The sequence below is a fragment of the Panicum virgatum genome, chromosome 5K (assembly GCF_016808335.1).
Source record: "Panicum virgatum strain AP13 chromosome 5K, P.virgatum_v5, whole genome shotgun sequence".
NCBI lineage: Eukaryota > Viridiplantae > Streptophyta > Magnoliopsida > Poales > Poaceae > Panicum > Panicum virgatum.
The window spans coordinates 12,115,446-12,132,727 of record NC_053140.1 but is presented as its reverse complement, the minus strand read 5'-3'; the positions used below and the strand labels follow the sequence as shown (position 1 = coordinate 12,132,727).

At 47.8% G+C, this 17,282-nt stretch overlaps 2 protein-coding genes and 1 pseudogene across 2 annotated transcripts; 2 read left to right on the top strand and 1 right to left on the bottom strand.

Annotated features, from left to right (window-relative positions):
* The first annotated feature begins 701 nt into the window (after positions 1 to 701).
* On the top strand, positions 702 to 1,936 carry LOC120710522. Its single transcript, XM_039996187.1, has 3 exons — positions 702 to 1,019; positions 1,111 to 1,205; positions 1,301 to 1,936. Exons 1-3 carry the CDS (start codon positions 746 to 748, stop codon positions 1,766 to 1,768), a joined length of 837 nt encoding a protein of 278 aa, XP_039852121.1. The 5' UTR covers positions 702 to 745; the 3' UTR covers positions 1,769 to 1,936.
* Positions 1,937 to 5,168: 3,232 nt separating this feature from the next.
* On the bottom strand, positions 5,169 to 6,320 carry LOC120709697. The gene is made up of 3 exons (XM_039995366.1): positions 6,104 to 6,320; positions 5,636 to 6,025; positions 5,169 to 5,255 (listed from the first exon to the last, which is right to left on the bottom strand). Exons 1-3 carry the CDS (start codon positions 6,233 to 6,235, stop codon positions 5,169 to 5,171), a joined length of 609 nt encoding a protein of 202 aa, XP_039851300.1. The 5' UTR covers positions 6,236 to 6,320.
* Positions 6,321 to 13,061: 6,741 nt separating this feature from the next.
* LOC120709696 lies at positions 13,062 to 16,037 on the top strand (annotated as a pseudogene).
* Positions 16,038 to 17,282: the final 1,245 nt, after the last annotated feature.

Below are 17,282 nucleotides of genomic sequence, written 5' to 3'. Positions count from 1 at the left end.
TTCCCGTCAATTCTCCTCTCAGAAACACGAAGCAGCTGTGCACGTGTCGGCCTATGATGTCTAGATCTGCCCGATGAAACTAGCAGAAGATTGCGGCTGGTTACCACTGGCCGAGTGGCCGGCCTGTGGCGTTGGTGAGGTTTTTCCTACCCAGCAGACGGCGAGCGTGCCCCTGACCTGACCGGTGGTTACTTGCACGCCGGTCGCGTCCTCGTCCCCGTCCCTTGGAGGCACGGACGTCAGGCGCGCACGTGTAGGTTCCTCCCGGGCCACCAGACCCTCACCACACACCCCACACACCTTAGCTGAAAACAAACCCTCGCAAAGTCTCAATCAGGTGTCAGAGGATGAGAGGATTCACCGGCGAAGCAACATGCCGTTCCAGGAAAGAGTACGTGCGTGCAGAAAACGATTCCAGAAGAAGGTAGCCGTGCGCCGAGCAAGGATGGAGGACTAGGAGCACACGGGTCGAGGGGCTCCAGATCGTTGCGGCGAAACCGCGAAAGGGACACGGGTGAGGCAGCGAGAAACTATAAAAGATGGCACGCGCGCGGAGCATCCCGCGCGATCTTGGTCAGGTCTGGTCGGGTTGGTTGGCCTGCCCCGACGAAACCAGGGCCAAACCGGAGCGCGCGGCGGAGCAGAGCAGGAGCTTTGGTGGAAACGGTCATCGTGACCGGGTGGCCGCGCGGCCGCAAGCACGGCTCACGCGCGTGGACTGACAGCGATCGGGGACGGCAGCAACATGCGTGCGCTGCTGTGTAACCCCGCACTGCACTATTTATTCAGATCAAGTGAAGATCAATCAACGCTGTTCTGCTCACCCTGCTTCTTCTTCTTCTTTTTCTTCCTCCTCGCACGCCGGCGGCACACCATTCCACCCCCCCTCGCTCGGCGTCCAGAGCTTGCTTGCCAGGAGCCGCTGCCTCCCATGGCGGCGTCCGCTCCCAGCCGGGCGCTGCGCTGCTTCCTGCTGGCGTGCATCTCCTGCTGCCTGCTGGTCCCTTGCTGCACATCAGGTGCGGTGCCATCACTTCGCTCATGCTCTCTCAGCTCTACTCTGTTGTTTTAGTTTCCTCGACACGGCTCATCTCTTCGTTTCTCATGCAGATGGCTCCGTGGCTGCTGCTGCCGCCTTCCATGGCCAGGAGAGAGACGCCCCGGAAATTGTCGGGCGAGCCCTCGTCTGCTTCGACGACCGCTACGTAAGTACATCGATATGATCACCTCACTGTCTGATTCGATCGATAAGATCTAATGCCTGAGCTCCTGTAACGATCGATCATGGCGCGGCGACCAGATCTACAGCGGGTGCCAGGGCTCGTTCCGGCTGGGCCCGCAGGGCGCGCTGGACGTGCCGCCGGGGTCGGCCGACGCCTTCTGCGGCGGGCCCTGCGTGGCCGAGACGGAGCTTGTGCTCCGCTGCGTCGACGGCATCATGGGCAACTTCCGCTTCTACAACGGCGCCACCGCCGCCGACGTCCGCTCGGCGCTCGACCGGGGATGCGGCCGCTCGGGCCTCCGCGGCGACTTCGACGTGCTGCGCCGCCTCGGAGGACGACGGCCGCGGCGACAACTACGGCGACGGGTACTTCTACGGCCACGCGGCCCGCCTCGCTCGTCGGCGGCAGCCTCACGCCGCCGCCGCTGCTGCTGGGCGCGGCCGCCGCGATCCTCGCGTGGGCGTGACCGATCACATCGACGAGGCACATGTCTCGGTGCCAGTTACTCGATTGGATCAAGTATATATAGTGTAGAGACAGTGTAACTTAGTTGATTATTAGCCGTAGTGCATGGGATCGATCGACTTGAAGGATCGAGATAGGAGACCCCTGTGATCGACCACTCGACCTGTCGCGGAATGAGCTAGAAGAACTGCTGCTACAGCAATGCAAAATCTGCAGTGCTACTACGCTCGCACTTGCGTGAAAAATCATGAACAGAAGTTGTTCTCGCTTTTTTAGCATGTTTGACAAGTAGTAGTAGTAGATGAAAAGCTTCAGATAAATACAAGAAGAAATCTAATAGCGTGTTCTAATTTATTAGTATTGTTTAAGCAAGACTGTCAGCTGGGAGTCTCAGAGTTGGCACAATTTGATATCCAAGAACAGAAGGACAACGAGCATCAGCACTGAAAGTCAGCTACAGAATTTAGCTTCAAAATATAGTGTGTAATATATGGTATAGACACGTACGCAGATACACTCATATATACTAACACCTATAAATATGCGTATGCAACTCTTTCCCTACGAGGACTTCTGAAAAATTGAGCCAGCTGATTTTAAGACTGATGAAATCATCTCAAACGTCTAGCTACTAATGGGTATATCATCTGTCACTGAAAGAATAACTTCGATTATATCACCTATCACTTGAAACAAAAGTTTAGTCCGAACTGATTCATGTGGAATGGTTTCTTTTTTGACTAACTAGTAGAGATGCACGTGCCTGTGGCACGTGTTTAAAGTCAAATTGTTTAAAAATGATTGGATTGCATCGAACTACTATAAAAAAATCTCATTAATAAATAACAAATTTTTGTTGCACCAAGTAATTTCATATATGGGAGCTATGTGCGTGTCTACAAGATGAAAAAGGAATCCTGTAAGTTCCACAAATAACCAAGATTTTACTTTATTTTCTTCAACTAACTTCAACCTGAGTGCAATCACAATTATATACGGAACATTAGATCGAAAATCTATTCTACTCTAACTTGTATAGGAATGAATCCACATGCTGTCTAGGTCATAAGACATAAAAATTAAGAGGCCCTGTTTATTTAAACAGGATCTCAAACATAAGAGGCCCTGTATAAACAGAATCGCCAGTTCACATATCGATGTCTGTCGCCTGCACAGACAGAATCCCAAACTCTTCACTCCTTGAGGATTATACTTTGTAATTGCATATATCTTATGCATATAGATATATGATGGAAACGAATTCTATTTAGCAACCAACTCTAAAGATGACCCGTATATCTCAGATGCTGATTATTTTTTTTGTGGATAATAAAATCATTAATCAACTTAAAACAAAAGAGGTCTGCATCAGCTAATTTACTAAATAAAAACAAATTATCTTGGCAGCATACATATTTTCCTGATTAATTTCACAGCAAATATATTCCAAGACATCAAAATAACAATGTGAAGGAAAACAAAGTCATTGTACCCTGTATTATATCATATAAAAAAACAAAATATATCCACCCATATCAAAACAACCCAGAATACAATGTGCCACACTCAAACAACTTTGAAGCTATAGTCCAAAAATTAGAACATGAATTCTATAATCCAAAATATTAATAATATATTAATATAATGGAGTATAAAACAGAATACCATGAACCAAGCGTTCGTTTTGCCGGCATAACCATGGCTGGTGATTCACTGCCTCTCATATCAAATATCATGAGCTCAAGAAAAAATGAAAGCAAATATTTAGTAACCTAACAAGCAATATTGATTATCACAACAATGAGCCTAACCAAGCATACGTGTTTTATTGTTAAAACATCAGTTTAGCCAGACAACTAACCAACATTCACTGGCTTTGCCGAGTGCCGGTTACACTCGGCAAAGGCCAGTTTGCACTCGGCAAACTCTTTGCCGAGTGTAACACTCGGCAAACACCACTCGGCAAAACCACCCACGGCACAGTGGTCTTTGCCGAGTGTCAGATTTCGGGCACTCGGCAAAGAATTTGCCGAGAGCCTTGGCACTCGGTATAGGAGCCACGTGGCGCGACCCTGGGCGGCATCTTTGCCGAGTGCCTAACGGCAGGCACTCGGCAAAACGGCCGCCCAGGGTCCCGCCACGTGGTCGCTTTGCCGAGTGCTGGGTTTGGCACTCGGCAAACTTTCAAATCTTTGCCGAGTGCCTAACGGTAGGCACTCGGCAAAACAGCCACCCAGGGTCCCGCCATGTAACAGCCCACGGACTGGGTGGGCCGGGCTAAATTCGCGAGCTACTGTAGCATCGGGAATTAGTCCCATACTGGAAGCAGAAGTGAACCCAGACCAATTTAAATACCAGGCCCAGGGAAGCTAAATAACTCCGGTTGCAACCTTTTGCGCGAAGCGAGGACGAAAGCGCAAGAGAGTTATTTAGCAGGTGTGATTTACTCAACGTGCAGAGTAGATCTTAGCCGTTATCCCAGGGCAGGTCGTTACGGTGGTATCAGAGCCGACTCTCGCGGTTTCACGCCACATACGGGCAGAAGTGCACGGGCATGAGCACGGGCGCGTGGGGGCGCAGTTGCCACCGGCATGTGGACGGGCGCATGGCGGGTCAGTGCGCGGGCATCTGGGATGCGCCGGCATTGGACGCACGGACGTGGCACAGGGACCGTTGGCACTGGACGCACGGACGTGGCACATGGGACCGTTAGCACTAGACGTATGGGACGTGGCCAAGAGAGGAGATCCTGGTGGTATTTAGGTTGGTCTGGTACTCAGACGGGGACGTCGAGTCCTAAGGGGGATGATTGTAACAGCCCACGGACTGGGTGGGCCGGGCTAAATTCGCGAGCTACTGTAGCATGCTACTGTAGCGTCAGGAATTAGTCCCATACTGGAAGCAGAAGTGAACCCAGACCAATTTAAATACCAGGCCCAAGGAAGCTAAATAACTCCGGTTGCAACCTTTTGCGCGAAGCGAGGACGAAAGCGCAAGAGAGTTATTTAGCAGGTGTGATTTACTCAACGTGCAGAGTAGATCTTATCTGTTATCCCAGGGCAGGTCGTTACACGCCACGTGGTCGCTTTGCCGAGTGCTGGGTCCTGGCACTCGGCAAAGTGGATGTTCTGCTGACGTGTGAAGGCCACTTTGCCGAGTGTTTTTGCATAAGCACTCGGCAAAGTTGACACATTTTTTCTTTTTTCTCTATTTTTCAATATAAATACAACAACAATATATATAAATGCAGGGACATTACAGGCAGTTATAACAATAAATATATAATTGACAAATACGAGAATAGCATCGATACAAATAACGAGTCCATCACATATATCACAAGTCCGATAGACAATACATCACATAGAACGAGTCCATCACATATATAAAGTCCAATACATAAAATATGTCCACAAGCTAAGAGTCCATCGACGCGCCAAGTCCACTAGTGTACAAGCTATGAGCAGGTGTCACTCACGGTCAGGTGGGGGGGGGGCAAGATTGCCACGGAGTCGCCGGCGAGTTCTGGTCCAGAGGAGGGTCGTTCGATGCGTTCCACGACTGATTCTGCAAATAGAAACACATAATTTGAATAAGAATAACAAAGATATAATAATTAATATTTACAAACAAAGCATACTCATGGGAGTGTCAGAAGGTCCTGCAGGAAAGTAAGGCTGAGCTGGTAAGGCGAAGGGAGGAGGCGGCGTCGCATAGTTCATCGACTCACCAAGTCCTTGCATCCAGGTGACCATGCTGTGCAATATAACCGACTGCTCCTCCCTCAGCTTCCGCTCCTGCTCCAGCTTGGCCTCGATCTCCATTCGGCACCTCCTCTCCTCCTTAAACTTAGCCTCCATCTCGGCCTACAAGATTTAAACCTCCATGTTATAATACGAAGCAAAGTTTCATTTTAATCATAGAATGGCAACTAAATCTAAACTAACCTGTCTCTGGTGCACGCTGGCCACTGAAGTCTCAGGCCGTGGGCGTATGGGCGGGGTCGAGTTGGTGGTACTTGCCCTAAGCTGCGAGAGACTGGGCGTACTCACCGTGTCGACCAAGCTGTTGGCGATCAAGTACCGCCCGTGCTTCTTCCCTTGTCCCGCCCTCATGATGGCTTCTCCGGAGAGTGGCGCGGTGGTCGGATCCCAAGTCTCCCCGTGGAGCGCCCTTCCCACCTCCGTGTATGCATTGATGCGCGCGTGGATGCTTGGGTTTGTGTAGGCCTCTGGTGGAGCCGCCGGGTTGTAGGCCACGTCCGACGTCGCCCTGCCCATGTGAGACATGGCGTACGCCGTGAAGTCTTTGCAAGACTGGCCTGGACGAGACTCCGACTGCCAAGAAGTCAACAAGATGATTAGTAAGAATTAAAAATATAGCTTTAGAAAGAATGAAGAAATTAGTGAACTTACCCAAGTATTCTTGTACTCGCCGAGGCTAAGGCTCCCTTGATGATGTGCCGGACCCGGCATCATCAAGCGGCGCTCCCGGCATAAGGCGTGCTGGCAGGCCCAATCCTCGCTGATCCACTTGTCCACCATCATAGACCAGCACTCGGCCTTGTTTGCGCACCAGTTCGGAGGCACCTAAATGTAATGAAGTGCATGACATATTGTAATATCAAATACAAGATAAATGAGTAGAGATGGCATTTATTTACCCTTAAGTACTGGTCTCGCGTGAGAAAGATATCCTTTGCGGCTGGTTTCTTGACACTCCTCTTCTCGAACTCGGCGCAGTACACAACGACGGCCTGGACACGCGCCTCGTAGTGCATGTCCTTCACCAGCTTGTAGCAAGCCTGGTGAGCCCGCTCGTTCGCCCGGGCCTCATAGCATTCCTCGCACCTGTAGAAATCCTGCATATATACCCATAAGATAATTGCAATCATTATTCCAAAAATTGAAACAGAATGTGATATTTCAACCATTTTAGTGCGAGGATGACTTACCCACAACTCCCCAACCACCCGCCTCGCTTTGGTGGTAAAGTTCCTTCCTTCGTGATCAGTAGCGTCCGGGCTGGCCATGTAGTGGTCCTACGTGTATGCCGGCTCCAGCACCCCGGCATGCATCACGAGCCCGGGGAAGTGCAGCCGGCACAAAAGACCCAAGATACCATTGGGCTTCCGTTTGTGCTCACCAGGCCGCACAAAAAACCACCCCCTGCAAGAGTGTTTAAGGTAAAATTTTAGTTAGTATTGCAATTTTAAATATATGTAATGCATAATAAATAAATACTAACATACTTACTTAGGCTCTAGTGGCCGAATCATCGGGCGTCTCGCTAGAGGTATCGGACGTCGCGGGAGTTGCGACGGTCCACGCAACCACACCATCCGCTCATCTCCTGCCGCCCCCTCCTCGGCCTCCTCCTCGTCCCCCTCCACGTGCTCCTCCTCCTCCTCGCTCCCCTGGTCCTCCACCCTCTCCTCTTCCTCCTCCTCCTCGTCCTCTACAGGAGAAGGGGTCCTCTCCCTCCTCCCCCTCCTCACCTTACCTCCTCCACCACTCCCACTACCTCCTCCTCCACCCCTCCCTCTCCGTCTCCCTTTCCCTCCCCCTCCTCCACCACCTTTGCGAACACTACGGCTCCCGGACCCCTCGGGTGCGTCGGACCCACTACCGCCTCCTCCACCACTGCCTCTGTACAAGGAGCTCAGCCAAGTCATCTTGTGACCACCTGACATCTTTGTTTAGTTACCTGAAATCAAAAGGAGTGAACGAATTAGTCAGGATAAACAATACTTGCAAATAAATGAAAATAAAGAAAATATAACTACAAATTAGCACAATATATATTAAATATTGCGAGTCCTACATGTTTTAGAAGTAGTCGTCATAATCGGGATTAGCTAGATCGTAATCCCCATCATCACTATCAGCTATGTCAACATAACCAGCAGAATCCGAAGGAGGAATGTCGTCTTCACTGTCTCTGCCTAAACATAGTCGCTCTAGCAGAATCCGAAAGGGAGATTGTGTATCCGAAGAACAACATGGAGATGATGCCAAAACTCTGCCTCGGATCGGAGTGGACCATATAAACTAACCCCATCTACTCATCCTCGGGCTGTCAAAAAACGTGGACAATTCGAAACAGATACGGCCATCAATATGCAAATATCTGCATACTTTCAACCGTATCTTTTTCGAACGGGAGATGCCTAACTGGTGTATGTGCTATAACATATTTGCGGGTTACTCTTCAAAATATAATTATCAATAAACTAACTAAATATAAAATCCATTTGTCGATATCTATATAATCTAAAATAACCGAACTCAATAAACTAAAGAAGCCTTAAAAGTATTATAAACAATTAACATATAAAATCTATATGCACCTAAACTAAACCACTCTAAATATACTATATACAAAATCATTTTAAATAAATTAAATAAAAAACATCTAAATATTGAACTAAATAATTTTAAAAAAATACCTTGGTGCCTCGGCTGGGGATGCGTTGGCGGCGGCGGGGAGGGGGCGGGTCGGCGCGGCGGGGAGGGTGCCCTTGGGCGCCGACGAGCCGAAGCCCGGGGCCGGCGGCGGCGTTGGGGCGCCGGGCCTCGAGCCTCGGGCAGGCCGCCGGCGTGGAGGCGGGGCTACGGGCAGGAAGCCGCCGCCGGCTTCTCGTCGCGGCGCCTGGTGGCGACGGCGGCGGCGGTGCGAGGCGGCGGGGACGGGCCGGGGGCGGGACGGCGCGAGGCGGCGTGGACGGGGCTGGTGCGTGGCGGCATGAGGCGACGGCGATGGCGTCCGGCGGCGGCGGGGCGGGAGCGAGGCGGCACCAGGCGACAGCGTCCGGCGGCGGCGGGGCGGGTCGGCGTGTGAGCGAGGTTTGAGTGAGCGAATGTGTGAGGGCGCGTGAGCCGGTGGGGGGGGGGGGTTATTATGACGCTTTGCCGAGTGCCAGATCAGGGCACTCGGCAAAGTATCTGTTTGCCGAGTGCCAGATCAGGTGGCACTCGGCAAAGGCCGAGACACTCGGCAAACAAATTTCTACCAATTCTATTCTTACATGCAAAACACAAAAAAAGAATAAGATACGAATTTAAAATACATATTATTTCATGAATAATAATTTCAAACTCAAATAAAGATAATTAGAATTGCAAGTTTCATGATTTTATGCAAGAAAACCTATTATTTCATGTGTTTCTAATGTCAAATTGAATTTATATCAACAAATTGAATTTTATGCAAGAAAACCTATTATTTCATGTGACTACCAACTAAATAATTTGCCAAAATAATGCAACAATTTATGGTTCATGATTTCATGCAAAAAACCCTATTATTTTATGCATTTAAAGATCAAATTAAAACTAAAACTAAATATATTGATTTTCATGCAAAAATAATTTTGAATATAGATAACTAAATCAAAAATTAACCAAAATTTCACAGGACACTTGTTTTGTTGTTATTTCCAGCACTCGGCAAAATTACTCCTTTGTCGAGTGCCAGGTGGCACTCGGCAAACACTTGACGCCGTCAGCCCCTTAACGGGCAGCGCACGGCGGGTGCGCGTGCTGGGCACGTGCGCAGTCTTTGCCGAGTGCCGCCGGGCCAGCACTCGGCAAAAGGGACATGTTGCCGAGTGCCACTTTTTGCCGACGGCCGGCACTCGGCAACGCTTGGGTATGCCGTGTGGCAGATGTTTGCCGAGTGCTCGTTGCCTGGCACTCGGCAAACCATGTCTTTGCCGAGTGCCCGTGTCTTAGCTCTCGGCAAAGGCCGAGACATTCGGCAAATTTGGGTTTTCCGGTAGTGATTAATATTAGCCTTAAGAAATTATTAGGTACCACTAATGTGCAAAATGAAAGCCATACATTTCATTGGAATTTTTATGTATGTTGAGCCATACATTTCATTGGAATTTTTATGTATGTTGATGTTGATCTTTATTTATCTCCTAAATCACAGATAAATCTAAATTAAAATCTTGGAGATCACTCAGATTAGACCAACCTGACTGTCCAAAAGAAATATAAGCCATGCTCAATAGGAGAACGAACTCGCCATCTGCTGTGCTTACCAGGAGCCATTGTTGTTCCATGTCGGGCCCACCAGCAGGACACTTGTCAACCTATCTGCTGCTGCGAATCAGATGCTCACCATTTCTTTCCATTCCTTTTTTCTTTTCTTTTTGGCTGCGAGCAGCGTAAGTATATGAATATATGATGATGGTTTCCGAATATGCCTTCGCACTTCTTAAATACCTACCCAATTGCTGAGAAAATACGGTACTTTTGTGCTGCGGTTCATCCTTTTTACACCATTGTCCGAATACAATACGTCGACACACAAGGGAAACGTACCTGAGGGGTGCAATTGTTTTGTATGATCCGAGAGGGCAGCGGCCGTGCAATCAGATAAATATCTATAACTTTGTACTGTAATCAATCAGATAAACCTCTAGGAGCCAGAAAAATATGGCCATCGGATAATGCTATTGTCCACATCCTCCTTAGCATGGTTGTTGGCTGCCGCTGCTACCTACCTGGTTTTCGAACGGATTGCCGATCTGTTATTTTGATATAGATGATAAGATCTGCTGCGATCAACCGAGGCCAAGAACATGATTCGCGAAACAAAGGAACCAACCTACAAAGCCTTGTCGTTTCTCCTCAGCGTGGCCTCCAGGTAGGCAGATCGCCTGATCGACGGCGCGTCGTGCATCGGCAATAGTGGATACTTTGCGTCGCCGTTTGTCGTCGTGAGTCGGCAATAGGCTGATCGGCGTCGACGTTGGCAACAAGAGCAGGTCGGCGACACTCCAACTGGGAGGGGCGGGACCGGCGAGCTCAGCTCCTTCTACCTCCTCGAGCAACTCGATGTGTCGAGGAACCGGTTCGTCGTCGGCCTGTTCTCGCTGACGCTGCTGTCCATTGTCGAGTGCCTTTCTGCCTTAGCATCGCCGGGAACCGCGTTTTCACCGGGCTGATCGCCGACGAAAGCAGCGGAGGAACAGGACTCTCACAGAGGCAGGCAGGCAGGATCGGAGGCGGCGGCAGGCAGCAACGCTTTTTTCCTTCCAAAAAGACCCAACGTCAGCCAGTCGTGAAACAAATTGACGGGTCTGCGTTCCTTTGTGCGTGTTCATAATAAGGAAACAAAATAAATCCTTGTCCGTGTGCATATAATATGGAAACAAAACAAATCAAGCCCCGTCATTAACGCCATACATATTCCAGTTGTGTGCGTATGTTTTGCAGGTATCTCCCGGTAGAAGAGGTGGGTATGCTAGAACTTTTGGTGAAAAAAAAACAAGTATTTTGGGTGGAAACATTTTCCTTCTATAAAAAAAATGGGACTCCACCCCCTTTCGTCAAACCATTTGGCCTGACAAGTGGGACCTCTATGAGAGATACGGTGGGTCTAATCTTGGTGAGAAAGATTTTTAATTGTTTCAACTTTATAGTATAGATTTATACCTTACTTGAATTCCAAGACTAAAAGTCAACTGAGATAAAGAAAGTCAATTTTACCCTTTCGCATGAAGGGATAAGGTAGAGGGGTAATATGGTTCATCCTCAGATGGTTGATTTTTTTTCTACTTTAATCCGAATTCGATGGGTTTGAAGAACTAATGGTTAGTTGATGTGTGACTAATGTTTAGCACACCTTCTAATCCCCTTATTTTGTATATCTAGTAATTAAACTAAAGTTTAGGCTTAAAGTTTATTCATACGATCCAAATAAGATTTAAATTAAAAAATACGAGTACATGTACTGATTCGAGAACTCTCGAGTCTAGATGAACCTTACCAACTATACACTCACGTCCCCACAAGTTTCAGAAGTTGAGGGGCAACTAAAATCTGGTTTTGGTAGAGGTGCAAATGAATGGCTTTTAGGTGCATCTCCAATCCTCCATTTCATTTTTAAAAAAAATAGTAAAAATTTTTTAAACTAAAGAGAATTAAGACTGCATCTAAAGATCACCCATTTGCACCCTTACGTTTTGGGTTGACATGAGAAATCGGTAAATGAGGAACCAAATTGACTTTTTCCCACTCCATTCTACTTTCTACGATCAGTCTAGAGCGTATAAACGCCCAAACCAACCCAGCCCAGACTTCTAGCTCCAGCGGGCAGTGGCAGACCGGCGGTGGATGGTTCCCTTCCCATTCCCTGAATGGCATCAAAACCCCCCATTTCCATGGGGTGGGGTTTTTTTACGTATTTACCATTATAATGGATGACACTCACCGGAATATAACTCTTACAATGACACGTACAAATTTACCATTCTTATCTCGCGCCTCTTATATTTTTACCACATTTGCCTACATGGCACGCCACGCGGCGTAACACGCTGGCGCACAGTCAGCAAAGACATGCGAAATGTCCGTTCTACCCCTCACCTGCTCCACTCTTCTTCCTCTCCGACAGCTGGGTCCCATAGCTTCTCTCACTGCCAGGTGGGTCCTAGTCGTCAGCTTCGTCTTCTACCTCCGGCGCCCTTGCCCACAAACATCAGCCGGCGCCCTCTCCGACCCGGACGCACCGCCCGCCGCGGAGGCGGCCACGGTTGCGCCCCTCGGGTCCTACCCTCTCCCCGCGTGGACCGCAGGATGCCTCAGGGAAGGAGGGCCGGAGCGTGTGGCGCGTAATTCTGCGGCGGCAGCTCCAGCGTCGATCTGGCCATGGCAGCTGGGCCGGGCGCGCGAATCTGGTGGGTGTTCTTGGAGGTGGTGGGAAGCAGTTGCTCCCTGCTCCTCCCTTCGATTTGCTACATGCCGCACAAAATCCACCGGATCCACCAAGGTGCTACTTGATTCAATCTCTTTTGAGTACGCACAGAAAAGCAGCAGAGCAGTAGCACATCAACTTCATTCACGAATTCGTTGCCACATTATCCAATTGAAAATCCCACCCCTCCCTGCCGCGCCTCCCCTCCACGGTTCTGCTCGAGGACGGCGGCGTGGGGGATGTGGGGGCAGCGGCGTCGCCAAGGCCTAGCAGCTCGCGGCGAGGGGCTGGGACAGTGAGGGGCTCGTAGTCCGAGGTGAGCGCGTCGAAGGCAGCGAGCTCGCCCGCGGCGAGCGCGGAGCCGTACTGCTCGAGGAAGAGCGACGCGTCGTGAGAAGGAGAAGACGAAGCTGACGAGTGGGGCCCATCTGGCAGTGAGAGAAGCTGTGAGACCCACCTATCGGGAAGGGAGGAGAGAGAAGAGGGCAATCACGACATTTCGCATGCCGTTGGCTGTGTGTCACATATGCAATTGTGATAAAAATATAAAAGGCGCGAAATAAAAATAGTAAATTTATAGGTATCATTGTAAAAGTGATATTCCAATAAGTGCCATCCATTGTAATGGCAAATACGTAAAACCCCCATTTCCATCCCCCACTCCCATCCCGAATTCCGATGACGGCCGCCGGCGACGACGACCTCGCCGCGCTGCCCGAGCAGGTCGCCCTCGCCTCCGCCTCCGCCATTTCCGCCCGCGACCTCGACTACGCCTTTCAGCTCCAGGTCGACGAAGCCATCCAAGCCTCCCTCCGTGTCCATACCTCAATTTCCTTTCCCAATGCGGCCTCATCCTCTTGGACGCAAGCCGCCGCCACGCTCCCCGAGCCTTCCTCCGACGTCGCCTACGCTCTCGAGCTCCAGGCCACCGAAGTTGCGCTCGCCGAGCAGGACCGCTGGGACGCCCTCGCCTGCCGCGCCGCCCACTCCCAAGCTGCAGCCTCCGTCCGCATCGCCGCGCACGACGCCCTCTTCGCGCGCGAGCTCGCCGCAGGTATCTAGGTGTGCTCATACCTTAAGTTAGACTTTAGCCCATTTTGCTCAAGCCTGGTATCTAGGTGTGCTCTGATGCAGTCTCTATGTTCACACGTATTACATGGACCCTAGTCCACTTGCTTTGACTGTTTTCTTTCAAATTCTTGGTCTCCTTTTGGCCTCTCCTTTTGGGTTGGCACAAACAAGAAATAGGCACAACAAGTGGGTCGAGCTCCTTTATCATTCATATATATCGTTAAGGGCCATGTTGCATGCCAAGCTTGAGCCACATTAGCTGAAGGGTGCAATCTATGTTTCAACGGGGATATTCGACATGAATTGAGACTCGAAGGTGGTTGACTGTTATCTTTGAACTTTTGTGGTTTCCTATTTTCTCTGTTATTATGATAACTAATTTTGAAATTCAGTACCTCACACTCTTTACTAAGTGTGGATGTCATCATAAGTAAAGTTGTTTACTGTAGGCAAACAACATATTTTCTTTAACAGATAGTTTAGGAGTACTTATTTTTCTCGAACACACAAGAGAGTTGCATATGAAAAGGGTAAAAGAGTCCCAACAGAAACAAAACCAACCTCACAAACAAACTCACTCACTCGCACATGCTTATAATTATAAGACATAACGTACGCCAGTAGCACCTTTGCACAAAAGAAAAAACGACCACTAACTGGATCAACCAAGGAGCTAAACAGCACCAAGCAGCGGGGCAATCAGCAAGGTGATGCCCTTAGACCAGCTAAACCCCATAGCCTCATTTCCTCTGCGACCGAAGCTAAGACAATAGTCTAGTGCTAATATTGATGATCAAAAGTTGTTTTCAGGAGATTGTATATCCAAAACACCATATATTTTCTTGAACAGCTCGTCTAGGAGCACTTAATACAAGCAAACACTTCGATGGTCAAGACTAAAATGTCGCATCTACAACTAGACAACTTTATGATGATTTTTAGTTTTATGGTTTCTTTTTTCAGCAAGAATTGGAACCTTTAAGAGTGATATATCACAGTTTAGTGTAGTTCAATGCCGGTCTTAATGTTGCGTACGCAATAAGTGTGTGTTCTCCTTGTGCATCAGCTGTGGACCTGTGGTATGTAAATGCATGAACGACGTGTAAATTCAAATCCTGTGTGTGAATGCCTTCTTCTATTATGGTCTGATGATTGTATCTCCCTGTATGTGCTCCTCAAATATAATAATGCATTCTTGTGATCATTCCCTAATATCTTTACAATGGCAGATGCTTGGGATTTGGGGTCCATCAGGGAAGAAGCTAGCAGATATTGTCAATCAGGTCCTGACAGTGCGGGGGAAATTCGAGCAATGTGAAATCTCACTTGTTGAGCCTAGCCAAGTCAGCTATGTGGTAAAATTAGCAAGAGATTCAATAGCTGTTCAGATTGCCAAAGCTCTTGCTGCCAATGGTAGCAACGAAAAAAGAGAGACCTGCACTATCTGCTTGGAAGACGCTGACATTACAAAGATTCATGCAGTTGAAGGTTGTGCACATTGCTTTTGCTTCTCCTGCATGAAGGAGCACGTGAAAGTTAAGCTACTCCATGGAATGCTCCCAACTTGCCCACAAGATGGTTGCACCACAATGTTGAGTGTGGAAGGATCAAAGACATTCCTATCACCACTGCTTTATGCTGCAACGTGTCAGGGAAGAACAGATCGTACCGAGTCAAAAGATTTATTGTCCATACCCCAAGTGTTCAGCCTTGATGTCCTTGAGTGAAGTGATCCATCCAATGCAAGAATCCTGTTCAAAGTACACATTTGCTGCTGCTGCCACGTTGAGGAAGTGTGTCAAATGCAGAGGCTCTTTCTGCATGAGTTGTATGGTCCCATGGCATGACATGATGAGTTGCGATGAGTACAAGATGCAGTACCCCTATGCTCATCCAGAAGATGCAAGGTTTGAGAACCTTGCAAAGACACGGTTGTGGCGGCAACGTGTCAAATGCAGGCACATGATTGAGCTTGCAGAGGGTTGCTACCACATGACCTGCGTGTATGGTCCATTCTCTTTGCTCTCAGTTGCATAATTTCTGTACTCTAGTTGTCATGGAGAAAGATTCATTAACTGTTATATGGTTTCCTGTTGACTCCAGCTTCTGAAAATTTGCTTGTTGCTTTTTTTTCAGGTGCGCCCATGAATTCTGCTACACTTGTGGGAAAGAATGGACGGAAAAGAAGGCAACCTGCTCGTGCTTGCTGTGGGACGAACCCAATATCATCACAGCTCAGAGATGATTGCATATGTTCACTAGGCTGGAGAAGGATGCTTTGATTAGTCTCATTTTGGTGATGGAGGGTGTCCTAGCTAGAGAAATTTGTGTTACTGCAACTACCGCCCCATTTTGCTGGGCTTTTAAGTACTAGAAACTGTCAAGTTGTTCGTTGATTGCGGTTAGTAGTATATATGTAAGCAGTCAACTACTTGCATGCGGTAGACGAACAGGACCTCGATCGTAATGTTTGGTTGTTTTAGTTGCGTCGACTGAGCAGAATACATTGGGATGAATGGATGGATGATGGCATGCGTGCTTTACTGTTTTAAACTACTAGTATATGTTAAGAAATGATTGATCTTCAGTAAGAGCCCAAGTTACTACGTATGTCGCTGCTTATTATGTGTTTATCACTGACATTGACTAGTCCATGGTGGCATGATCCCAACTTTAGCCAAATTTGCATGGGTCATCTTGCTTATTGTAATCTTTTTTTTTTTTGCCATGATAGTCAGTTCTGAAGACTATGTTCTCGATGATTTCTGATTTATTTTTTTCCGTTGCCAGTTTGAGCTGAAGTGTTGGAACCGTTTTGAGTTTCCTTTTTTTTTTTTGAGGGGAATCGTTTTGTGTTCATGTTAAAAGCAAGGGGATGAGGACGTGAGGTATAAAATATCCTCATTCAGGAACAAACAAAGCCTTAAAATTTGATTGGAGTATTTGATTAAAATTGCATTTATACTAGACCATCTGGCAGGCAGCATTTGATGTTTAGTTGTTTACGTTGAAATGCAGTGGAATTATGTAACACCCAAAAATCACAATTTCAATATTATTAAAATTATTTAGAATTTATTTCATTTTGTTTCAGGATTTAAGGATTTTTCTAGCATTTAATGTAGGGTATAATATGCATTGACGCATTCATGTTGGTGCATTTATTTTGTACTATCTTTCATTTAAGTTCAAATTTGTTTGTTTCTTTTAGAAACAGGACCTCTTCTTATTTTTCTTTTCTTTTCTTCCTTTTGAATGTGCTAGGACCAGACGACCCAGTCTGACTCGCCTCTCTCCCCTCGCCTGCTCCCTTTCCCCTCTCGACACTAGGGGTGAGCATTGAAATGAACTTGGTGCACTCTCCATTGCATAGAACAAAGTTGATATAATTTACATGATGAAAATTGAGTCAACTACTAGAAATTTGTTTTTCACCATGGTGCATGTGCACCTGGGAGGTAGGGAAAGTGAATGTGGCTTCACCCCTGCTCGACACGTCAGCTAGCACCGGCTCAGCTTCCTTTTTTTTCTCTCTCCTCAATGACACCCGGTATGAAAAATATTTAGGTAACCTTTTGTTATAGTTGAAATAAAGTACATTTCTCTAAACTAATAAACTAGTACCAACTAAGTCTGATTTATCATCTCACATATGGTGTAGGGTCACGTAAGACGGCCTTTATGTGGCGCTTAGACTAAAACTGCGTCAAAAACCATCCAGCGGAGAAAATGTAATGGTTACGGAAAATGGAATTCAGTTTTTTGTTGGAAACTTAAAAATCGGACTTGGGCTAAGTGGACCTTTTCTACTACTTC

Bases quoted from the DNA above. Each gene is read 5' to 3' on its own strand.
- LOC120709697 (XM_039995366.1), bottom strand. From the start codon at position 6,235: ATGATGGTGGACAAGTGGATCAGCGAGGATTGGGCCTGCCAGCACGCC. The intron at 6,026-6,103 runs GTAAGTTCACTA...ACTTCTTGGCAG, and splicing joins GCGAGTACAAGAATACTTGG to TCGGAGTCTCGTCCAGGCCA. The intron at 5,256-5,635 runs GTTAGTTTAGAT...TTCTATTTGCAG, and splicing joins CCAGCGTGCACCAGAGACAG to AATCAGTCGTGGAACGCATC.
- LOC120710522 (XM_039996187.1), top strand. From the start codon at position 746: ATGCGTGCGCTGCTGTGTAACCCCGCACTGCACTATTTATTCAGATCA. The intron at 1,020-1,110 runs GTGCGGTGCCAT...TTTCTCATGCAG, and splicing joins GGTCCCTTGCTGCACATCAG to ATGGCTCCGTGGCTGCTGCT. The intron at 1,206-1,300 runs GTAAGTACATCG...CGCGGCGACCAG, and splicing joins TCTGCTTCGACGACCGCTAC to ATCTACAGCGGGTGCCAGGG.